We start from the raw sequence: 26,200 nt of genomic DNA, 5'->3' as shown, positions 1-26,200 counted from the left end.
GACGAGTTACTAAGTAAAGCGTTTCATCTGAAAACGGCGCTTTGCTGTGCTGTTCCAACCGTTCAACTCGAGTGAGATAGAAAAGAGCTTTTATAGAGTCCCGGAAGAAGTGGTTCTAAAAGGGAATAAAGTCAGGTAAATTACGAAAGTGTGCCGAGGGAAATGGCTCTCAAACATGTAGCTTTCATCTTGTGGAGTGCAGTCAGACCATGCTCGTGTCTGCAGCGATCACTTCGTAGAAGGTTTGTTTGAACATTTGTTTTGCAGAGATGTGAGCACCTTTTTGAGAAAAAAAGAGGAACATTGAGAAAAAAAGAAGAACATATTTATCAGCACAAAGTATTGCCACGCAAACCCCAAAATACATTTTTAAAAATCAAGACAACATTTTCGGCAATTGGGTGGATTTCTACACTATAACTATACATACTTCTGGCTTTGTGACCTCTGTTTACATTCATCATGTCAAAGATCATGATGGACTTCTCGGTGGCTACTAATGAATACTCTAAAACTAAAACTGGTTCGGAACTAACCATGTTCGGATTGTATTCATCCGATTTTGATTAGCAGCAAAGTAGACAGCCGTCAACGTTCTAGCTTGGAAAGCGAACGGAGGGGACAACAAGTGAGCTAGCTAGATGGTTAAGCTAACGAGCCAGCTTGTTTTGATGCGCCTGATCATCTAGGACTCCAAGGACATCAAAAGACTCCAAGCACATCACAGGACTTCATCAAATGCCCTCTCCATCCGAGAGGAGGATGTACGCCAGCAGTTCTTGAAGATTAACACGCGGAAGGCCCCCGGGCCGGATGGTGTCTCCCCCTCCACCCTCAGACACGGCGCGGATCAGCTGGCTCCTGTCTTAACTGACATTTTTAACACCTCTCTGGACAAGCTCTACCAGCTCAGTGTGCCCGACTCCCTCTGCAGTTGGATCAATGATTTCCTGACGGAACGAAGACAGCACGTCCGGCTGGGGAAGTTTAACTAGGACAGTCGAACCACAAACTCTGGTACTCCTCAGGGCTGTGTACTTTCCCCCTGGCTCTTCTCCCTGTATACAAACTGCTGCACCTCCAGTCACCAGTCCGTAAAGCTGCTCAAGTTTGCGGACGACACTACCCTCATCGGGCTCATCTGGGATGGCGACGAGTCTGCCTACAGGAGAGAGGTGGACCGGCTGGCGCCCTGGTGCAGCCTCAACAACCTGGAGCTGAAAGCCCAGAAAACAGTGGAGATGATCATGGACTTCAGGAAAGTCACAGCCCCACCATCCCCCCTCACCCTGATTGACTCTCCCACCCCCATCTCCATTGTGGACTCCTTCCGTTTCTTGGGCACCACCATCACCCAGGACCTCAAGTGGGAGCTGACCATCAGCTCCCTCATCAAGAAGGCCCAGCAGAGGATGTACGTTTGTACTTCTTGCGGCAGCTAAGGAAACTTAAGGTGCCGACCGAGATGCTGGTGCAGTTTTACTCAGCCATCGAGTCCATCCTCACCTCCTCCATCACCGCGTGGTTCCCTGGCGCCACAGTACGGGTAAAGCATCGACTGCAGCGCATCATACGTGCTGCTGAGAAGGTTATTGGCTGCAAGCTCCCATCCCTCCAGGACCTGTTTTCCTCCAGGACCAGGAGGCGTGTGGGTCGGATCACAGCTGACTCTTCTCACCGTGGACACAAACTATTCTCCCCTCTCCCCTCAGGCAGGAGACTACGGTCCATCCAGACCCACACCTCCAACCACCTGAACAATTTGTTTCCCTCGGCCAACAGGCACATGAACAATAACAAGATCTGATAGCTCAGTTACAGCTCATTTTATTACCTATTATGTGTTATATATATATGTGTGTTTTATGTTGCACGATTGCACCAAGAAAAATTCCTAATTTGTGAACGCGTTCTCAAACAATGGCAATAAAAACTATTCTGATTCTGATTCTGATCCTCCCCATCCTGAAGTCCGAATGGCGTTTATGCAAGAGGAACAGTACCTGCAGCGAGGCGAGAGTTCAACAAATTTTGTTTAGATTTTATTTTAACAATACTTCATTAGAAAATGCGGAAGTTTTATTTGGACACAAAAATGTTTATTTAAAAACGCAGATTTCTGCGTTTTCACAGACATTCCACATGCCTGAAATGGTTTGAGAAACTTTCTGTGATGCAATCGGCTTTATTCTTCACTATATAAGCAGTTTTTGAGAGCAGAACTAAGCCTAAATTAAGGACAAGAGATTACATTAGTTTGTTTGTGTTTTTTTAAGTTATGTAATGGTTGCTATGTCTAAATACAACTACGAAGACCTCTGATTGTAGAAATAAACTAATATCATGTTCAGTCCTATTAATAAATATTGTAATTTTTGGTCCAATCTACCGTATTCTTGTTGTCAATTTTCATAGCACAAACTAAAAGCTTTTTTGTTGTTGTTGTGCTGAAAAGCCAAGGGCTTCATTCGACACGAAAGACTCCGCTGTAGCGTCTTAGAAGCTATTAGTTAGCATCAACAAAATAGCCTTAATAGTATTAACAAACTACATTAATAAATATCTTGTAGCCTCATCAGCATACTAAATCATGATATCGCTAAATAATGTTGTAAACCAAACATTGCTAAACAACAGGGAAATCTAGCTAAACAAAACTTTCTGGGATGCAATCGAGTTAATTCCCTACTCATTAATAGTGTTTGAGAGCAGAACTAAACGTAAATAAAGGACAATAGATCAGATTGTGTTGTTTTGTGATTGCTCTGCTTAAATATAACTATGATGACCTGGTTATGCAAATAAACTAATGTCATATTACGGTAAGTCCTCGTAATAAATATAGTCATTGTTGGTCCAATCCACCGTATTTTCGTGGTCGATTTTCATAACAGAAACTAAAAGCTCAGTTGTTGTTGTGCAGGAAAGTCAAGTGCTTTATTCAAAACGGATGACGACATTATAGCGTCTTTGATGCTATTGGTTAGCCTCAAGAAAATATCCTTAATAGTATTAATAAACTCGTAGGCTCAACAGCATATACTAAATCTTGATATCGCTATCAAAAATTGCTGAACAACAAGGACATCTTTAGCTAAATAATGAAACCAATTATGAACTTCACACCATTAAAACAACTGCAGACATTAATTGTAGATGGCAGCAAAATATTTGTACTAGGAAATAGAAACCTGGAAACCCTGCAAAAACTAAACTTATCCTTTTTCTCATTAGCATCACGACCACAGCAATACGACACTCGTTATATCAATCAAATACGGTACTTACCAATGCACGAATAAATCCAACATTGTCTTTCACGGATTAATGCTTAATTCGTGGACCCCTTCAGATGTAAAGACATGATGTGCCTCCAATCTTTTCTACTTTTAAGACTTGTGAGTGTAAAAGGAAGTGTGTTTGAGCAGTACTTTGAAGAGTCGACTTCGGTGACGATGAATAATTTAAATATTTAGAATATATTTTTTCTGAAAAGTGTATAAATCCACACCATCCTATTTCAATATTTTTTCATGATAGTGTGTATACTTGCCTCTAAACCTTTTAAAATATGCTCAATATGCTCAATAAACTAATACTCTAATGCAGGGGTGTCAAACTCATTTTAGCTCAGGGGCCGCATGGAGGAAAATCTGTGCACACGCGGGCCGGACTATTAAAATCATGGCATTAAAACAAAAAATAAAGACAACTTCAGATTGTTTTCTATGTCTTACTTTGGCCAAAAATAGAACAAACATTCTGAAAATATTACAATAAAAATATAGAAAAAACTACCAGCATCGGTAAAGTTTAGATCCATTAAGGAAAGAAGAAAGTGAATAAATGTTTCTAACTGAATACATTTACATATGCATTAAAATTTGTTTTCTTTTTTATAATTTTTTATCAATCCAATCCAATTCAATCCACTTTATTTATATAGCACATTTACACAATACGAATGTTTCCAAAGTGCTGCACAGCCATGTTAAAAACAATATTAAAAACAATATTAAAAACAATATTATGCTACACCAATGACTGAATAAAACAAAGAATAAATGAATAGAAAACCAATAAAAAGACAATATAAAAAATAAATATGATTAAAAACGATTTCAAAGGGTAAAACCAATTAAAACAGTAAAATAGATATCAAAATTTATTAAAAAAAACAAAAAACAAAAAAAACCCACAGAGGATAACAGAGGACAGAAGACCGCACAACTTACAATGAATTAAGTAATGTTTATGACAACCTTTTTCCAAAACACAATATATAATGTGAGATATAACAGGATAATGCATACATTTATCATTTGTTTTCAAAACGGTTACAAAAAAGCGGGACCCCAAAAACTTACTTTAAAAAACTAAAAAAATTCCTAGCGCCTACACTGATGGAGTATTGGTGCGTGCAAAACAGCAGCAGCTGGCTGTGGCCTGCGGACTAGTTCTAATACCGCGGCCATAGATAATTCAGATCCGGTTCGCGGGCCTTGACTTTGACACCCCTGCCTAATGGGACTCTTGCCCTCCACCTGAAACCCGGAAGTGCCTCTATGTCACATGATTGCAACCCAGCAATATTGGCTATCTGGGGGAAACCCTGTTTTTGCTATGTTTCAAGTTTTATTTATGCTTACATTTTAACTGTTTGATTGCCTGCGATGAGGTGGCGACTTGTCTGGGGTGTACCCCGCCTTCCGCCCGAATGCAGCTGAGATGGGCTCCAGCACACACACCCCCGAAGGGGACAAGCGGTAGAAAATGGATGGATGTATTGCAATTTTTAACTGCTTTTAAGTGCTGTTGGCCACCTTGAGTGCCTTGAAAGGCACCTTATAAAATAAATGTATTATTATTTGTATTATTATTATTGAAAAACCTGATTATTTAAACAGTAGACTGGATTGGTAAATATTATTCTTTGTTGGTGTACCTGGACAAAGTCCTGTGTTGCAGCTCTGGCTTTGTGTCTGCTGGCTGCCACATCGGGGTCCTGGAGGTGAGGCCAGAGGCCGCCTGTACCGCTGCCTGACTCCCCCACTGCATGGCTCGGCACACACTGTCCATGTACTCCATGCACTCCACTGACACACATCTGAAACAATATTACAACCATTTTACATGTTGTTTATATACTTAAGAACAACAGATATCATGATAAATACTTGATATTTAAAGGATTCACTTCCCTAAGCTGTTCAATGAGATATTTTTGTCATTTTCACTGAGGTTTGTGGTAGATAGAGATTCAATTTCACACAATGAAAATAAAACAGTACAAAAAACTAAATGTGCATGTGGTGTTCCCCAAGGTTCTATTCTCAAAGTCCTTCAATTCAGCATCTTTGTTATCAAAAACAAATATTTCACACTATACAGACAAAACACTCATAGAATAAAAACTAAATAAAGAATGTGCTTGTTCGCAAACATACCCTGGCAAATGCGAGCATCGTAGCACAGCCTGTCCTCTTCCTGTAGTTCTGGACATCGGCTTTTGGCTTGCTCTTCAGACACTGGAAAACCAGAATCAAAGTCCAAACAGGCCCGGAAGCGCCTCTGGACTGAGATCATTTTACTGCCATTGACGGCCCACTCAAGGAGGGAGCTGGTCGGGGGCAGGGAGGAGGAGGGCATGCAGGGCGAGCAGGGGGTCCACTCTGACCACTCACTGACGACAACTGATAAAAATATGCATAAAACATCATAAAATGTCAAATCTTGTTCCAACGGGAAATGTGTATACAGTAAAACACGCTCATGTCGACACCCCCATCGATGTGGACCCACTCATCAAGTCCTGGTCCATCATCTTTCTATTACTAAAAAAGTGCCTGCTAAAGTTGACATCGACATACATGGAATGCTTGTGTTGACATTAAATGTGCGTAGTATTGTTAATGTCATCATTATCACTAAGCAGCAACATAACAACTGTTTAGGTACACACTATTAAAACATGCACACACTCACGACCAGCTTTAAAATAAAAGCAAGGTTGTATTAACCTAAATTCATTTATTGCTGGGTTGCACTCCTGGGTTTCAGGCGATGGTCAAGACTAGAGTCCCATTAGGCTACTGTGTTTTTTACCTGCATCAGAGCAGATTTGGGCGTATTTTGAAAGGTTTAGAGGCAAATATATAAGCGATCATGAAAAAATATTTAAAATCAGATGGAGTTGATTTTTACACTCTAAGAAAAATATATTTTTTAAAGATTTAAAACATTTACCATCACCAAGATGTTAGTGCTCACTACTACCTCACTTCATATGACACTCACACGGATTTAGAGAAGAAAAGATTGGAGGCACATCATGTCTTTACATCTGAGGGGTCCACAAATTACACAGTATTCCGTGAAAGCCAACGTTGGATTTATTCGTGCATTGCTAAGTAACATATTTGATTGACATAACGAGTACCGTGCTGGTGTGATCGTGGCGCTAATGAGAAAAAGGATAAGTTTGTTTATTTCCTGCTACAAATATTAATTTCATCTACAATTCATGTCTGCAGTTGTTTTTATGATGTTAAGTTCATATTTTGTCTCATTATTTAGCTATAGATGCCCTTGTTGTTCAGCAATGTTTGCTAGCGATATCATGTCTCAGTATATGCTGTTGAGCCTACGAGAGATTTATTCATCTCGTTAATTAATACTACTAAGGATATTTTGTTGAGTCTAACGAATATCACCAAAGACGCTATAATGTGGCCATCCGTGTTGAATAAAGAACTTGGTTGTTCTGCACAACAATAACAACTAAGCTTTTAGTTTCTGTTATGAAAATCGACAATGAAAATATGGTGAATTGGACCAACAATCACAATATTTATTACGAGGACTTAACGTGACTTTAGTTTATTTGCACAAGCAGGTCTTCGTAGTTATATTTAGGCATAGCAACCACAAAAGAACACAAACTAATGCGATTGCTTGTCCTTTCTTTACATTTATTCTGATCTCAAAAACTACTAATATAGTAGAGAATAAACTCGATTGCATCACAGAAAGTTTCTTAAACAAATCAAATGTTCAAACAAACATTTTACAAAGTGATCGCTGCAGACACGAGCTTGGTCCGATTGGGTTGAAAGTGATCCGTTGACACACTTTTGTATTTTCTCCGACTTTATTACCTCTATGAACCCAAGAGCAGAATAGAAATACAGCAATACAGAACAACAATACAACCTTTTCAGTTCAAAGTCTACACTCACTCTCACTTGTTTTAATGCTACGCTCTAACTCAGGGGTCACCAACCTTTTTGAAACCAAGAGCTACTTCTTGGGTACTGATTAATGCGAAGGGCTACCAGTTTGACACACACTTAAATAAATTGCCAGAAATAGCCAATTTGCTCAATTTACCTTTAACTCTATGTTATTATTAATAATTAATGATATTTACTCTTAATTGAACGGTTTAAAAGAGGAGAAAACACGAAAAAAATGACAATTAAATTTTGAAACATAGTTTATGAGACTTTTGTGATTTAGGGCTATATAAATAAACATTGATTGATTGAATTTCGACTCTTTAAAATTCAAAATTCAACCGAAAAAAATAAGAGAAAAACTAGCTAATTCGAATCTTTTTGAAAAAATAAAAATAATTTATGGAACATCATTAGTAATTTTTCCTGATTAAGATTAATTTTAGAATTTTGATGACATGTCCAATCTACACTTTGTTAGAATATATAACAAATTGGACCAAGCTAGACAAATCATTATTTCTAATTGATTTTCCAGAAACATTTTTTTAAAAGAAATTCAAAAGACTTTGAAATAAGATTTAAATTTGATTCTACAGATTTTCTAGATTTGCCAGAATAATTTTTTTGAATTTTAATCATAATAAGTTTGAAGAAATATTTCACAAATATTCTTCGTCGAAAAAACAGAAGCTAAAATGAAGAATTAAATTAAAATTAATTTATTATTCTTTACAATAAAAAAAATAAATTTACTTGAACATTGATTTACATTGTCAGGAAAGAAGAGGAAGGAATTTAAAAGGTAAAAAGGTATATGTTTAAAAATCCTAAAATCATTTTTAAGGTTGTATTTTTTCTCTAAAATTGTCTTTCTGAAAGTTATAGGAAGCAAAGTAAAAAAATTTATGAATTTATTTAAACAAGTGAAGACCAAGTCTTTAAAATATTTTCTTGGATTTTCAAATTCTATTTGAGTTTTGTCTCTCTTAGAATTAAAAATGTCGGGCAGAGCTAGACCAGCTTGCTAGTAAATAAATACAATTTAAAAAATAGAGGCTGCTATTTGAGCAATTTTTAGAACAGGCCAGCGGGCTACTCATCTGGTCCTTACGGGCTACCTGGTGCCCGCGGGCACTGCGTTGGTGACCCCTGCTCTAACTCCATCATGTCAATTAAGTCACAAAGAAGAAAAACGGATGTGACGTCATGTGCAACCCAGCAATTGTTATTAATTTGGGGGGCCACGTTTTGCATGAATAAGTGCAATTAAAATGTTAATAAATGAGCGTATTCCTCACCCCTTCCTGCTCTGTCAATGATAAGAATATTACGGCAAATTTCCCTTGACATTATCACTGTCCCTCATGGTGTTAGTGTTGGAATTTTAAGCACTTTTAAGACTTTTAAGTATCAATTATTTGTTATTCCATGGTTCCTGCAGGTAACAGCAGGTTTAATTTAATAAATAAATAAAATGATAAATGGGTTATACTTGTATAGCGGTTTTCTACCTTCAAGGTACTCAAAACGCTTTGACAGTATTTCCACATTTACCCATTCACACACACATTCTCACACTGATGGCGGGAGCTGCCATGCAAGGCGCTAACCAGCAGCCATCAGAGGCAAAGGGTGAAGTGTCTTGCCCAAGGACACAACGGACGTGACTAGGAAGGTAGAAGGTGGGGATTGAACCCCAGTAACCAGCAACACTCCGATTGCCGGCACAGCCACTCTACCAACTTCGCCACGCTGATTTTTAATTTATTTTTAATGCTGCTTAAAATACATTCAATGCCCATGTCTTAGTAAATATAATTACTATATACTGTAGAGTCAAAAGCTTATAATTGTCTGTATATATAATTGTAAGCACTTGACAATGATATTCTTGAATTGTTTAAAAGTATGCATTAACTGTAACTCTCTAGCGAATTAGAATTAGCTGACAAGACTGTTTAAGGTGAGAATTTATTTCTATTTTCATTTATTTTATACAGCAGAAGTTGCTTTGTTGGTGACGCCAAAGATATTTGACATCGTTTACTGCTGCCTGCCTTTAATCGCCGACTTATGATTAGCTAATAGCAATTGTGATTTCACCACGTTGCTGCCCATTTAGCCAGGTTTGGCGGTCTTTCAGCATACGCTGCAAAACTGCTCTGTGGGTTTACCATCGACGGACGGGCTTTAACCAGCATTCACTTATGGTAACGAAGAAAACAAAAATGTCATGAAAACTTTCCACACTAAAAGACAATTTCCATCAAAGACACAATAAAACAATTTAAAAATGATGGATTTCTTTTTTTCTTCTATTGTCATTTGTTATCTCTTGCACATGTTTCATGTTTCTTTTGTTTACTATTTCCTTATAGAGATGTCCGATAATGGCTTTTTTACCGATATCCGATATTACGATACTGTCCAACTCTTAATTACCGATACCGATATCAACCGATACCGATAAATACAGTCGTGGAATTAACACATTATTATGCCTAATTTTGTTGTGATGCCCCACTGGATGCATTAAACAATGTAACAAGGTTTTCCAAAATAAATCAACTCAAGTTATGGAAAAAAAATGCCAACATGGCACCGCCATATTTATTATTGTAGCGTCCCGGAAGAGTTAGTGCTGCAAGGGATTCTGGGTATTTGTTCTGTTGTATTTATGTTGTGTTACGGTGTGGATGTTCTCCCGAAATGTGTTTGTCATTCTTGTTTGGTGTGGGTTCACAGTGTGGCGCATATTTGTAAGTGTTAGAGTTGTTTATACGGCCCCCCTCAGTGTGACCTGTATGGCTGTTGAACAAGTATGTCTTGCATTAATTTGTGAATGTAAAAAACTGAGCCGGCACGCAAAGGCAGTGCTTTTAAGGTTTATTGGCACTTTGTACTTCTCCCTACATCCGTGTACACAGCGGCGTTTTAAAAAGTCATACATTTTACTTTTTGAAACCGATAATTTCCGATATTACATTTTAAAGCATTTATCGGACGATAATATCGGCAGTCCGATAGTATCGGCAGTCCGATATTATTGGAAATCCCTATTTCGTTATGGTAGTTTTGTTTCAGTTTCTTAATTACTGTTTGAAAATTATAGAGAAAAATAATTTCTATCTACACATTTTGAAAAAGTGTTTTGAAACATTTTTTTTTACTTGTTGTGATTGTTTAAAGTTTGTGTGTCATTGGCGACACTAAATTGGCCGGAGTGTGTGCAAGTTAGTGTGAATGGTTGTCTATCTGGTTGGCCCTGTGATGAGCTGGCAACTTGTCCAGGGTATACCCTGACTTCCAGCCCCTAGCGACCCTGAAAGGGACCATCTGTAGAAAATGGATGGATTGGCTATTGTTGTTGAAATAAATTTAGGGTGAAAAAGAACCGTGATTGGTCAGCTTGTTACGACATCATTTCCGGGGTTCATACAGTCCACTTTCGCGAACGTCTTCTCCTACAGTTGTGAAGCAATGTGCATATTAAAAAGTGACAGTTGTATTAAAAAGATTAGTTCCAACTCTAACATCAAAGGACAGGAAAATGTGTGGAAAGAGAATTTCAAGTAGGTCTCGCCTGCTCATACCGAAACAAAGATTGTGGATGACTGACAAGAGGCTTACTCCGTAATTTCAGTGTCAAATAAATGTGTTCAGGTGCTGAGAGCCATGCAAAGAGTGAGGCCTCTTGTCTCCAGTTTGAAAAGCCAGACAAAAAAAGAAACACTGACGTAGCAATTTATCAATAACAGCAAAGTTGAGTTCATTTTCATTTATCATTATATAAATTCGATCATGGCCTACAACTGTAATAATTTTTTTAATGCCTCTGGACATGGAATTGAATGCTTTTTAATGCCATTTTCGTACCGTCCATTCCCCCTTTCTTTTGTAATTCAAGTATTCATTACATTTATGTATTGTTGCATTTGAAACAATTGTATTGTTGATAATAGAGGGAATTATTACAAGTATGTATTATCAGTAGTGTTATTTCTATTGGTATTTTTATCGTTCTATTTGTATAATATTAATATAATTTGTATATAATGTTCATTGTCATTTCTGTGTTATTAATATTCTCTCCACTAACTGCTTATTTGCTCTCATTTTTCGTACCATATTTGTACATATCGTATTTGCTGATGTTGTTCTGTTGTTGTTGTTGTTGTCTCTCTGTCTTATTCCCGTAATTTCCCCCTCTGTCTTCTTTTTTTCCACTTTGTATCACCTCCTGCTCCGGTCCGGTTAACAACAAAGTCAAATACAAATAAAAAGTATCCCACACATCTCTTTTGTTAAGTAAATCTGTACATCAGATATGGCCATCTACATCTATATGATTTGCCTGACAGGACATGTTTAAAGAAAAGAAAAAAAAGAAGCAATTTTTAAGGCTGTTATTTTCATAAAATCTCTTTAATTACTTTTAGTGCTTTTTATTGACCCACGGGAACACTGTATTCTGCACTAAAAAATAGTTATTATACAATTTATTTCCCATGAATTTGTTTTAGTACAAAACATCAATCAAATTAAATGTTTTGGATGAATAAAATTATTAACAATTGTTTCAAACGATTTGTGAAAAACAATTGGAATGGGTGGGGCCTCAAAAAAATAGGAATTTAGCCACGGGCTTGCCTTACAGGTAATAATGACTAGTTTTGGTTTCTAATGTGGGAGGCGTCGACATAAACATGTTTCAGTGTATGATCTTACCTTCACACTCTCTCATGTCACACTCTAAAGTCCCATCATAGCAAAGGCTATAAAAGATATAGGCACAGATCAATAAATAAACTCCATTATTTCAGATACAAACAACATGTATAAGATTGCATATGTACAATTGACATAGGAACTGACCAGGTACTACATCCGAGGGTGATGGTGGCCCCCTGAGGAACAGTGACAGGTGTGAGTGGTTGTCCTGCAGCTTGGTGCTGCAAGTAGATGCAACCACACTGCTCTGAAGGTACACAACTACCATTCTGCTTCAGCAAACCCTGTAGGGACAACAACAACACACTTTCATGAAATCAATTGTGTACTTAACACACTTAAGTGTGAAACAATCAGTATCATTGACCATACAATTGTATGCATTTCATAATATTCAATGATTTATGTCTTGCATAAATGGTAAGCCATGACTGTAAAGTTATTACAGTCACTAGTGCTGTCACATCTTATAGCTGCAAGGATCAGCTTAATGCGCCATATTTCATTACCTGTGTGTGTGTGTGATCAGTCTACCTTCAAGCTTTTTGCAATAAATCAAAGCTGAGAGCTCACTAACAGAGCCAAATGACACAACAAAATTGTCAGCTCATATTTTAGCTGATATATTAGCAACACATGCCATCTGTCACTTCTTAAATTGATGCTGCTTCAATATGTGTGTGCTTTCACACAGTACAGTCAATTTGAATACAAATACGTTGGAAGCAAAAAAACATTATATGGAAGAAACTATTTAAAATGTTCATACAGTCCAATTGGTCCCACATTGTTCTTGAAACAATTATTTTCATAATTCACTGGGTCGAAAAGGCTGTATATTATTAGATATGGATCACAGGGTTGGATCTTCTTCAAGGCTGCTGGTGATGGTTAAATTTGTTATAATTGGCAACAAGGAAGTCAGAGAAAATAAGAACGTAGCATATAGAATAGAATAGGCTCCAGCGCCCCCAGCGACCCCGAAGGGAATAAGCGGTAGAAAATGGATGGATGGATGGAGAATAGAAAGTACTTTATTGATCCCTGGGGGAAATTCAGCACCACAGTTTCCTCACAATACACAATATGCTGGTAGTCATGATGACAACAGTGTATGATATGATTTATGTTGAAATCTGCATGCTGTGCTGCCATCACATGCACACAGTGCGGAAAGTATTTGTTAAATATATAAAATTACTTCATATTAACAATTTTACATGATAAACATAGCATTTTTAAGATCACTTATAAAGTGGTCGCTATCAGGTTATGGATGTGAATCATATAGCTGTTTAATCCAATCTTGATGTTATTGTTAGTAATTGACCTTGCATTTGATTTTAAATATTTGTTATACCAATGTGTAATATTGTGTTGCATCAACTAAAGTGTATGATTAATTAAATGGAAGTAAACTACAGTTGCATGCAGAAAAAGTAAACAAACACATTTACGACACCATTTGCTTGGCACAATATAATGCATTACATGTAATTATTTTCTACTTTGTGTATTGACATGGTAGATATGATTTATGTGTGTGTTAAAAGAAAACCACTTTTTTATTTTATTTTTTGAAATGTTGCTTATCATTCACAAACCTGATGTGCATCACTGGTAAAGTTACTAAACATGTTAGACCTTAGTAAATCTAAAAGGCGTTGTTACGATTCTCAACTTATTCAGGACAAAGCCAGGGACAAAACAAGGATTTGTATCGGGGATGCCTTTGAAAGATGGAGACGATTGAAGGCGGAGAAGATTTTTTTATCTGACGCCAAACTTGATACCGTATTTTTCGGAGTACAAGTCGCTCCGGAGTATAAGTCGCACCGGCCGAAAATGCATAATAAAGAAGGAAAAAAAACATATATAAGTCGCACTGGAGTATAAGTCGCATTTTTGGGGGAAATTTATTTGATAAAACCCAACACCAAGAACAGACATTTGAAAGGCAATTTAAATAAATAAAGAATAGTGAACAACAGGCTGAATAAGCGTACGTTATATGACGCATAAATAACCATCTGAGAACGTGCCTAGTATGTTAACGTAACATATTATGGTAAGAGTCATTCAAATAACTATAACATATAGAACATGCTATACGTTTACCAAACAATCTGTCACTCCTAATCGCTAAATCCGATGAAATCTTATACATCTAGTCTCTTACGTGAATGAGCTAAATAATATTATTTGATATTTTACGGTAATGTGTTAATAATTTCACACATCAATCAATCATCAATCAATGTTTATTTATATAGCCCTAAATCACAAGTGTCTCAAAGGGCTGTACAAGCCACAATGACATCCTCGGTACAGAGCCCACATACGGGCAAGGAAAACTCACCCCAGTGGGACGTCAATGTGAATGACTATGAGAAACCTTGGAGAGGACCGCATATGTGGGTAACCCCCCCCCCCCCCCCCCCCCTCTAGGGGAGACCGAAAGCAATGGATGTCGAGTGGGTATGACATAATATTGTGAAAGTCCAACACATCAGCGAAAGTCCAGTCCATAGTCCACACATAAGTCGCTCCTGAGTATAAGTCGCACCCCCGGCCAAACTATGAAAAAAACTGCGACTTATAGTCCGAAAAATACGGTAGTTTCGACCTTGATAGGTAATTCAGGCATTTACGTTTTGTTATTACTTGTAATAAATGGAAATGGAAATTTTGTATGTAAACTATATTGTCCAATACAGTCTATGATCTTGTCTAACAAAGCTAGTATGTTCGTGCAATGAATGCTTAGGAGCGAAGGACCATCACACTAGTGTAATGCTAAGAATGCTAGCCCGGTCAATGACACATCGACATATAGGCTAACAGGGGAAATATATGCCTGTTAGCATGTATGTTGACGTGTCATCCAAATGACAAGGAAAAATATATTTTTGACAAATAAAACCTATGTGGATATGTCGCATGTCAGTGCCTATTTCGTTCTCAATATGCTGATACACTGTGGAAATGCGTTCCAACATTAGCACGGCTAACTCCGGTTTCTGGTACTGTATGTGCATCAAACACATATGGGGTGGCACTCATCGAGGGTGGACGCTCCCCTTCCCTCTCCCTTATCTCTCCCGCTTGCTTCTTTGTCTTGTCTTAACTTTCTTGTCGCCTCTTTTTGCACTGCTCTCCAAATGTAAACATTGGAACTATTTAAGTGGCCTCAACGAAATTGACAAGATCTTGGTTTTGGGGGAACCTGCTGTCGTGACGAAGCGGTTGTTGCTGGACACGCGACGGACTCTTGGGAGAAGAAGGAGTGCTGCGTTCCTGGCGACCCTTTTCGTCGAGGACGTGAAGATATCTACCTATTCGGAGTTATGACAACAGGACATCTGCTGATTGGAGTAAGCGTTGCTCTGGTTTGTCCAAAAATTGGAAGTTGCTGGCAGTCTTCAAAGTACCCCAAATCTGCCACGAATGATTGGAGGAAGCGAGAAGAACTGTGGACATTCTTGGATAACATCGGACTGTCTGCCTCGCAGGATTTTTGAGGACCAGTCATAGACAATTTAGAGTGAAAAGCAAATTTTCATTTTCACTCGCATACAAAACATTCTAACTTGGATTGTTTCCTTGGCTTCGAGACTCTCCCGAAGGACAGTGCGGCCAAGACACAACAAACTCCCTTCTTGTCTCTCATGGACACACACCTGTTGTTGTTGACTTTGGACTTATCGGCTGCACAAGAACAGAGACACACTGTAGGCTTACATACAAACAACATGCATCCACAAAAATATACGCCACACATACACCCCCCCCCCCCAACCCCCCAAACCAAACACCCTCGACGCAAATCCCATAGGGGTGATGGAAGGATGGTCAGCGCCGAGAGCTGCGGCCTACCACCATTACTCCGCCCCTTCCCTCTGTTGCTAGATATCTCGAGATGTATGTTGTAATATGTATATGTGCTTTGCTATGGAGGTTTTTTCCCACTCCAGACTGGGCCCCCTTAGGAGCCCAGTCTAGATTGTATTTTTTTACTCATCCTTCCCCAGCGTTTTACCATTTTCCCCATCTTTTACGGGGCGCCTTGTGGCGACCCATCAGCGTTCCTGTTCTGTAACCTTGTACACTGTTTGTTTGTCTAATCTTGAACGGGTTTGTGCTGAAAACAAAGTTTCGTTGAACTTGTGCAATGACAATAAAAGACATGCATTACATGTAATGATTTTCTACTTTGTGTATTGACATGGTAGTAGGCTATACAATTTATGCGTAATGTGGTTTTTGCATAATGACTCACAGAATCACACTCTGCACAGAAAGATGGAGATGTGTGTACATGGAAGAGAATAGAGTGCTTCAGGTTGGATGCAACATGGAGTTATGCTGAACGAAATGCGGCGGTAATTTTACTGTTGGCCTTGGCTTGCCATCAACGTAGGCCTATGCGGTATATAATATATTATATATTATTATATAGAATTATTTCAATGGTGGTATGTGCGGTCAAACTAGACATTTTAGCAGGTTTATGCCAACAATCTGTCCGGACTCCCGACGAAAATATTGCTGCGTAACTTTACAAATGCATTTGGCTAATCAACATCAGTAAAATGTAGCATAATTACTAGGGGTGTGGGAAAAAATCGATTCAAATTCAAATCACCATTCTCACGTTGTACGATTCAGAATCGATCCTCATTTTTCAAAAATCGATTTAAAAAAATTTTTTTTTTAATTAATCAATCCAAAAAAACAATACACAGCAATACAATAACAATGCAATCCAATTCCAAAACCAAACCCGACCCAGCAACACTCAGAACAGCAATAAACAGAGCATTTGAGAGGAGACACAAACACGACACAGAACAATCCAAATTAGTGAAATAAAAATGAATATTATCAACAACGGTATCAATATTAGTTACAATTTCAACATAGCAGTGATTAAAAATCCCTCATTGACATTATCATTAGACATTTATAAAAAATAAAAAAAAAGAACAATAGTGTCACAGTGGCTTACGCTTGCATCACATCTCATAAACTTGACAACACACTGTGTCCAATATTTTCACAAAGATAAAATAAATCATATTTTTGGTTCATTTAATAGTTAAAACAAATGTACATTTTTGCAATCAGTTGATAAAACATTGTCCTTTACAATTATAAAAGCTTTTTACAAAAATCTACTACTCTGCTTGCATGTCAGCAGACTGGGGTAGATCCTGCTGAAATCCTATGTATTAAATGAATAGAGAATTGTTTTGAATCGGAAAAAAATTGTTTTTGAATCGAGAATCGTGTTGAATTGAAAAAATCGATTTATAATCGAATCGTGACCCCAAGAATCGATATTGAATCGAATCGTGGGACACCCAAAGATTCCCAGCCCTAATAATTACTTAGTAAACCATCTTGCAAGAAGCATAAACAAGAGAAACCTACAGCGTAGGACTCGTCGATTGCCATTCGAAGTACCTTGAAGTAGGATTCGGATTCGGCTGAGTATCTGGCAACCTCAGTCATGGAGAGTGGGAGGGGACTACAGAATTTTGACTGTGATTGCAGTACCATTTCTTGTCACATTACTACATATGGCACCTATAAAGGGTGATGGTTTAGGGAAGCTAGCATCATTGCACTGAAAAGTATGTTAATTGACATGATGCTCCTCCCCAGGAACAAAACCAACAGAACGAATACTTCTTAGTTCCCCGTGCCGTTAAATTATATGACTCCTCACAAGCACAGTAAGGTCTCTCAAGTTAGAGAAGTCCACTCTGTGATGTGAAGCTCTTCCCGATCAGTGTTGTTTTCGTCAACGATGACGAAATTATTTCGTTGACGCCACTTTTTTTCATGACTATAACGAGACGGTGACGAGATAAACATGTCTCTCTGATGACGAAAACATGACGAGACGTGTGTGAGTTTTCGTTGACGAGACGAGAACTGACGAAAATGTTAGTGGGTAATCTGTCAGACGTTTAAAATGCATGACATTTCTGTTTATTGTGTGTGTGATGGGTCCGGCAACACAGATGCATCGGCGCATGCGTTGAGCTCATAGAGCGATACCCTGTGTCGGTGCGCATACCGCTTTTAGAAAGTCACGTGACCGATCATGAGCTGCTTTGGTCACGTGACCGATACGCGAACTGTATCGCACTGACGCCTCCTCTGTGCCCTGTGAGCAACGTTCCCTCTAAGGTGCGCGCCTGCGCAATTGTGCAGTGCTCAAGCGTCCTCTGCGCACAGCAAATATATGCCGCGCACCAAATCAAACCCATCTGAATTCTAAACAAAATAAACACATTTATTCTGTGTAATTTTGAAATGCAACTTTGAGTGACAGTGACAACAAGCGGCCCTAACGGTGTTCGTCAACAACACGCATACCACTAAGCCACTGGTGCGTTTATGGCCACACAAAAAGTCGGACAACTCAAACACCACACAAAGTTACACTATGACTCCTCAGTCATACGTGTGCTTATTTTTCTGTCATTTATTATTAATGTTGATTTATTGATATTAATCATGGAATGCTGTTACAAGAGAAAGTTACAGGAATGACGGCGTGGCGAAGTTGGTAGAGTGGCCGTGCCAGCAATCGGAGGGTTGCTGATTATTGGGGTTCAATCCCCACTTTCTACCATCGTAGTCACGATACATGTTCACATTATTTATTGACTGTTTCTAAAAAAGATAAAAATATATTTTTATTTAAATGAAGATATGAAATAATCCTAAATGAAATACAATGACTTGGTTTATATTATTGTATATACTAGGTCATAAAATCAGTGTCAGTTGAGTCGGTCTATAGGTTGCCTGTAGGGATTTTGAATGTCCAGCAGATTTCAGTATTTAGTGACACAGTATCGACACAGTATCAATACAGTTTTGCAATGTGTCAAAACGCTTCATGACGCCTCATCAACCCATCACTATGTGTGTCAATTAAAACCACGCCCACCAACTGGCGTGCAGCACACAACGTGCTCAACACGTCAGACTGTTGTTACTCATCAGGCAATGGACCGTGATGGCGGCGGCAGTTTCAGCACAGGGGCTCGGTGGTCTCAAACGTAGAGACGACATATGGGTGTATTTTAAATATAACCCAGCAGATAATAAAACAGAGTGTATTGTGAAGGAAGACGGTGACAAATGTGGCCACAAAATATGCGGAAAAAATACGACCAACCTTAAGGCTCGCCAGAAGGATATTTTTTCGAAGGTAAGTTACAAATGCTGTTAACATAATCGATAAATGTCATAGTAAGCTAATACATTAGTACGTTTTCCACATACTCCTGGCGCAAATGGGCTGCTAACTTCAGGCTAAAGTTAGCTTTTGTTACGCTAACGTCAATTCATTATGTGTGTGTTACTTTAGCAGCATGTTTAGCCATGTTTACATTCAGTGACGGTGTGGTTATCTCTTTGTGAGTACGTTCTGTCAGCACGTAACTTGATATGTTAAACAGGTCGAGTTATTGTTATACGTGGAGTCTGCTAGCTTTAGCCTAAAAGCCACAAGTGACGTTGTGCAGCCCCATTAAGGAATCAGGAATTAATTGATTATTTTATTACATGGTTTGCACAAATTAAAGAGAGTGGGGTTGTATGATATCTGTTGTAATTGCACTGGCAGACAGGGCCAAGTTGAGCATATGTGTTCCTCATCCATCACTCATATTTTGGGCATGTTTATGTTCATTGTACTTTAACAAATTCTGAGAAATAAAGCCACAATTGCTGAAGTAGAATGTTTTTGTTTTTTGGCTTTTTTGGAGTAATGAACTTTGATTCCACTGTTACCACTTTATCTGTGTGTAATACACAATCCTTGGATCAGAAAGTTGCTGTTGGGTGGAAACCTTATATGTCTAAAACCATTCCTTTATTGTTATTATTTGTGAAAATAGCAGATCTGCAAGCTTACAATGGGTTGAACTTATAGATCTGCTGCTATTTTCACAACTTATGTGTGACACTGCCAAACAGCAATCTCCAATACTTATTGACCTAAATTAATTTGTTAAAAGACTATACTTATATACTTATATTATACTTTTTATTCTTTTTTTTTGGACTAAAACTAGACCAAAACCTTTTTGACTTTTCATCGACTAAAACTAGACTAAAACCCTTTTGAGTTTTCGTCGACTAAAACTGGACTAAAACTATCACATATAAAAGTGACTAAAATGTGACTAAAACTAATAAGCATTTTAGTCCAAAAGACTAAGACTAAGACTAAATGTAAGATGGTTGTCAAAAACAACACTGTTCCCGATACAAAATGAATTCAGCTGTGAGATTACCGTAGGGCAGTAGCAGCCGGGTGTACACTCCCTGACACCCGAGCACAGATCTGTACGTCCATGAAGTTCACAAAGCTTGTCACAAGGGGAGCCACATGAGGAGAACTCAAATGGGGCTTCACATTCTGACAAAGGGTTAAAAAGAGTAGATAAACAAGCAAGATCATCACAAGTACTCTCTTCTTACTGAGCCCTCACCTTCATCACAGTGACTGAGGCTGCACGGCCTGCTCTCTGTTTCTACAGGAGAGCACTGCTGCCCCCTGGTGGCTGGGGTGACAGCTACACGGTATCGCTGCTGCCTTTGAGACTCGCATGAGCACGGAGACCAAACACTCCATCCTGACATGGGACATTCTGCAGATAAACAGATCAAAATAATTTACATACATAACAAACCTACATTAAGAAGATTTTCCAAGGCATGTAAAGATCCAAATATGTGTTACATAGATTAACTGAGGAACTTAAAATCTCCCTTATAAATATGCTGTGTCTTTTTAAAAACAAAATAAATTACTAGAGATGTCCGATAATATCGGCCTGCCGATATTATCGGCCGATATATGCGTTAAAATGTAATATCGGAAATTATCGGTATCGTTTTTTTAATTATCGGTATCGTTTTTTTTTTTTTTTTTTTTTTTAAATTAAATCAACATAAAAAACACAAGATACACTTACAATTAGTGCACCAACCCAAAAAACCTCCCTCCCCCATTTACAAAAGGGTTGTTTCTTTCTGTTATTAATATTCTGGTTCCTACATTATATATCAATATATATCAATACAGTCTGCAAGGGATACAGTCCGTAAGCACACATGATTGTGCGTGCTGCTGGTCCACTAATAGTACTAACCTTTAACAGTTAATTTTACTAATTTTCATTGATTACTAGTTTCTATGTAACTGTTTTTATATTGTTGTACTTTCTTTTTTATTCAAGAAAATGTTTTTAATTTATTTATCTTATTTTACAAATTTTTTTAAAAAGTACCTTATCTTCACCATACCTGGTTGTCCAAATTAGGCATAATAATGTGTTAATTCCACGACTGCATATATCGGTTGATATCGGTATCGGTTGATATCGGTATCGGTAATTAACACCGAACAGTTGGACAATATCGGAATATCGGATATCGGCAAAAAGCCATTATCGGACATCCCTATAAATTACAAAAACTAAATCTGCTTAACACCTATGCACACCTTTTGTTACAAATTATATATACTGATAGTGATGGGTAAATAACGCCTCAGGGAGTGTATGAGCCACTCACTACCTGTATTGACACTGCACTGATAGCGTGTTAGTGTTTCATAATGGTCATCCTTCATCTGCTGGATTAAAAAAGTAATTACATTTGACCTGCAAATAAAAATAATAGTTAGCAAATATTATTATTGTTGTTGTTTTTTACGAATAGCTGTGCAAAAAGGAATATGAATCGTGCAACTCTGGTCAAGGAAGTAAGGAAGGACAGAAGTAATATTTTATGGGTCCACTATAAGAAAAGGGTCATCGTTTCCGGTGAAAATCATTTCAGTGTAACACCAAACAGGAGACTAACATAAGAAGCGAAGATTGATTTACTTGAAACCAAGTCAAGAATACATCGCAGTCAAACATATTTCATCATTTTAGCACAGTTTTTCTTCATGATCAATGAGTTTTAGCAGTAGAGAAATAAAACGTGCACCGTTTGGAAGATAGGCAAAGTTCTTCTGGAAGAAAGCTAATGATTTTTTTAAATTATTATTAATGACATGCTGGCAGTGCAGTGTTTGCCCATTTAAGTGCTAAAGGTTTAAGTTGTCCTAAAATTGGTTTTACTGAGCTTTTAGCTGACGTTGGTTGCGTTATGTGGATGCATGGCATGGCTATACAACATGTATTTACAATTACAATGAATTATTATAAATATAGCCAGAGCCTCATTGCACCAGGTGATTTGGGCACAACATACTGTATATCTGAAAGTCTCAAATTAATTTAGAAAAATAATTAGTAGTTTACTCAGTGAAACCCGAGAAATCCAGGGTGGTACAGTAGATGACCACAACGTAAACCACTGGGCAACCTACATGTGTTTTTAGGATACTGTACATTCAAAACTACACTGCCAAATTCCAAAAAACAAGTCAGTTCAAATGAAACTAGTTTTAAAGTTTTTGTTAGTGATGTGATAAGAGAGAGAGCGACATCATTTGGGCCAGGTTGAGGGTTAAAGTCCAGTGTTAAAAATGCACTAAAGCAGGCCTGGGCAAATATTTTGATTCAAGGACCAAATTTAGAGAAAAGAATGTGTCAGGGTCCGGTATATGTGGTTTTTAAGAACACTAATACAAAACCGCACAATAATGTCTGATTGAAAGCTAAAAACGTTATGACAGACCGCCTAAAAAAACTAAATGAAATTTAAATTTTTTTTTACTGAATAAGACACCCAGAATGTACATGAAAATAAAGAATGTGGGATTTACAATATTAACTATGAACGATAAAACACTAAATATTGACAAAATATGAATGTCACACCCCCATATTTTACAATCAAGCGAAACGCAACAAAAATGCAACAAACACAGCAAAATATGAACGTGAAGGGTAAAAAAAACCCACCTACAATCTGATATATCACTAAGCTATAGAACTTTGATGTAAAAATATTCTTCTGCGCCTGTTCCTGACACCCACCCGCATTTCAGGCTGGTCGCTCTGGAAACACTCTGTGGAAACGCTCCCCACCCACCCTGCTTGTTGCCTCGTTTGAGCTGCTGGGACTTAGATCACCATAGTAACTAATTACATTACCATAGTAACTAATTAGATTACCATAGTAACTAGTATATCATGCAAAAGCGGAGATTCCAGCCATTGAAATACTTTGTATAGTTCAAGACTTACTGTCATTTGAAAACATCACTGCACATCATAATGGCAGCTACAGTTTCCATCTTAAAGATCAAAAAAAATTATTTGGGAATGCCCGGCTGGCCAGATTGAAAAGCTTAACGGGCCGCATGTGGTCCCCGGGCCTTAATTTGCCCAGGTCTGGTCTAGAGGTTAGTTTCAAACACACCTGAACAAGGCTGTTTAAAACACAGCTGGTTCTCTTCCTGGCTCATCTGAGCTTCTATTTCAGCAGGACAGGCTGCACTTCCTCCCTTCCCGCACAGACACACTCGACGCCGCACCACAGACCCCGCCCCACACGTCCGGGAACATGGCGACCATGGCGACCAGGGGCAGAGGTCATCTGAAAAAGTCAGCCGAGTAATTAGAACCTCCAAGCACATTTATCTTTATAAAGATAATAGTACAATAGTACATGTTGATATAAGCAGTTGTCAACATAAACACAATTAGCCATTGCTTGCACACATTTATGTCATGACAGTTTTGGACCAATGTTTGTTATGTTTTTGTTTTGTATCACTTCTTGACCCGTTTGCTTCCATTTGCCTCCACTGGTTCCCTCACCTGTTCCTGATTGTCAACCAGGAGAGACACCTGTCCCTGTTTTTCCATGTTTGTCAATCAGACGGTTTCTTATGCCCAGCGTCGTCAGATGGATAGCTGCATGTTGTTATGTGTATGAATGCACGCTATTGTGCTAAGTCATACTGTATGTGTTAGCATCCTGCTTTTGCAAGGCCAATGGTCCGTTGCTTCGACCATACTGGTGCTCCCTGGGTTGTCCCTAAATAAAGGACTTGCAAGTCATCTGCTGTCTCTGCATCTCGGGGTCACGCCGCCACCACCCTAATTCTTAAACTTAACCAGTTAAACATGAAACTTACATTTTTGTTAGTTGCTATGGTAGAAACCAGTTTAAAAAATGCCATGCTTTTATTTTGAAGCTTACTTTGCACTGAACAGGAAGTTGCTGTGTGTACGTTTTAATGCTGTGTATATAGTTATATTGTTGCTATTTAAAACTGACAATAATGATGAATGTAATATTACCATAATACATTTCAACATAAACAGAACTTTTTCTTAATATATATGAACCCTTTGGCAAATTAAAAGAGTTCCACAGTACAGTGCTACCTCGAGATATGAGTGCCCCAGCTTACAAGTTTTTTTGGGATAGAAGCTGTCTCTTTGCTTATTGTTGTGTTTTAGGTCGCGAGCAAAAATGGGGGTAACGAGCCACCCCACCACTAAAGTTGATAACTCCAGCCAAAGACGTTAAAATAATATGAAAAGAGCGGACATTTATCCATGAAAATATGGAGAAGCTGCTGATAGTGTTTTTGACAGAGAAGCAGCTGGAAGGTAAATACTGTACATTATATGTTACTTTATAAAACTACTGTACTTGTTTGTACTACATTCTATTGTATTTTGTAACAATAAATGTATTATCCTAAAGTTAGTTTTTATTTTAAAAAGCACCTTACACATTAAAATGTATGAGCTGTGCCACACAAACTCGTATCCTGAGGTACAACTGTGTAAATATTTTGGTTGTACAAGCAATGGCTTTTATCGGGGCTACAGACCCAGACAAAGAGGAGCATGGCAATCCTGTGTCTGCTTCTCTGAACCGTCACACTGAGAGCCGTTGTTACGAGGTGGAGGGTTGATGCAAGCGCGTGTTTGAACTTGGGTTCCTGGTCCACAAGTCACTGAGCAGTCAGACCACACAGACCATGGAGTCCAAGCGCCGTCCACTAGAAACATCATAGACTTAATCATTAGGTTTTATAGAACGAAGCATCCTGTTTATTTCGATGTACTGATGGTAAATTATTATATAGTTTATTTATGTTCAATTCAACAAGATGATCATGTGAAAAACAAATGTTTCGCACCTCTGCAATCGATATCTTGGCAATAATCTCCCTCTGGAGTACAAGTGCTTGGAAACAAAACAAATTAAAAAGTTATACAGTCAAACAGTCAAACATTTCTTGTTCATTTTCAAGATATTTCTCAGGCAAGCATCTTTTTTCACCATTGTTGACATTCTCCCTGCAGCCAGGTGTCTCCGACGTGGAGCTCCTGGTCGTCATGGAGACAAAGAGGAGGGCAGGGTCCTGGCTCACAAGACTTATGCTGGACTTCCTCAAACTGACAGTCTGATCCTTCGGTTTCTGCGATTAGAGATCTGACACCGTCTCACACAGTTAGACAGTACCTATATACTTATATAAATACAATAAAAACACATAAAAAAATGCTTGGCACAGTCCTTGCGTACTTACATAAATAGAGATAAAATAAAAGCTAGGTACCTATATACTTACAGAAATACAAATAAAAAATAAAAAAAATACTTGGTACTTGCATAATTATGTACACATAAATACCCCCAAAAAATCCCTGCTTGCTAGAGTACTTGCTTACTTTCATATTCACGTAAATAGAAATACAATTTAAAAAACATGCTTTGTACTTTGAACTCAAATAGCAAAATAACATAATTTGTCCTTATACCAAATGGGAATAGAAGTAAAAATACAGACTTGGTACCTCAACTTATATGAGATACAAGCTGTCTCTCGACCTTTTGTTATGCTTTAAGTTTTAGTAACAACTTAGGTCTTACTCTGTTTATTTTATTCCACTAAACATTCAGATAGTTCAAAAAGTTCAAGTCCGGTTACTATTGTATTAAAAGGTAAGATCTAACAGAGGTTTGCAAGCTCCAAGTGCTTTTCTTGTTTTAATCTTTTTTTTTTTTTTGGATTATTTGAATGTATTGTCTGAAAATTATCATTTTCATTTATATATTTTATTCTGAGATAGGCTCCAGCACCCCCCGCAACTTTGAAAGGGACAAGCGGTAGAAAATGGATGGATGGGATGGATTCTGTAATTTAAAAAAAATGTTCCTTCATTATTGCACATGCCTGATCCTGCTGTTTTTCCTCCTATTTGTGTATTTCTTCA

The 26,200-nt window shown here is 38.0% G+C and overlaps 1 protein-coding gene across 2 annotated transcripts in view; it reads right to left on the bottom strand.

Annotated features, from left to right (window-relative positions):
- The window catches only part of sspo (SCO-spondin), a 343,053-nt gene that overhangs the window by 71,078 nt on the left and 245,775 nt on the right, over positions 1–26,200 (bottom strand). For both annotated transcript variants that reach the window (XM_062021522.1, XM_062021521.1), the window contains 10 exons: positions 25,263–25,415; positions 25,120–25,166; positions 24,808–24,978; positions 23,379–23,555; positions 20,489–20,647; positions 20,291–20,415; positions 12,114–12,253; positions 11,967–12,013; positions 5,448–5,693; positions 4,946–5,107 (listed from right to left, as the gene is read on the bottom strand). In XM_062021522.1, coding sequence (XP_061877506.1) covers positions 4,946–5,107; positions 5,448–5,693; positions 11,967–12,013; positions 12,114–12,253; positions 20,291–20,415; positions 20,489–20,647; positions 23,379–23,555; positions 24,808–24,978; positions 25,120–25,166; positions 25,263–25,415 — 1,427 coding nt within the window. The remainder of the gene's footprint in view (positions 1–4,945; positions 5,108–5,447; positions 5,694–11,966; positions 12,014–12,113; positions 12,254–20,290; positions 20,416–20,488; positions 20,648–23,378; positions 23,556–24,807; positions 24,979–25,119; positions 25,167–25,262; positions 25,416–26,200) is intronic.

The sequence above is a fragment of the Entelurus aequoreus genome, linkage group LG15, assembly GCF_033978785.1.
Source record: "Entelurus aequoreus isolate RoL-2023_Sb linkage group LG15, RoL_Eaeq_v1.1, whole genome shotgun sequence".
Taxonomy (NCBI): Eukaryota; Metazoa; Chordata; class Actinopteri; order Syngnathiformes; family Syngnathidae; genus Entelurus; species Entelurus aequoreus.
The sequence above is the reverse complement of the archived record's forward strand: the minus strand, read 5'-3'. Positions and strand labels throughout refer to the sequence as shown.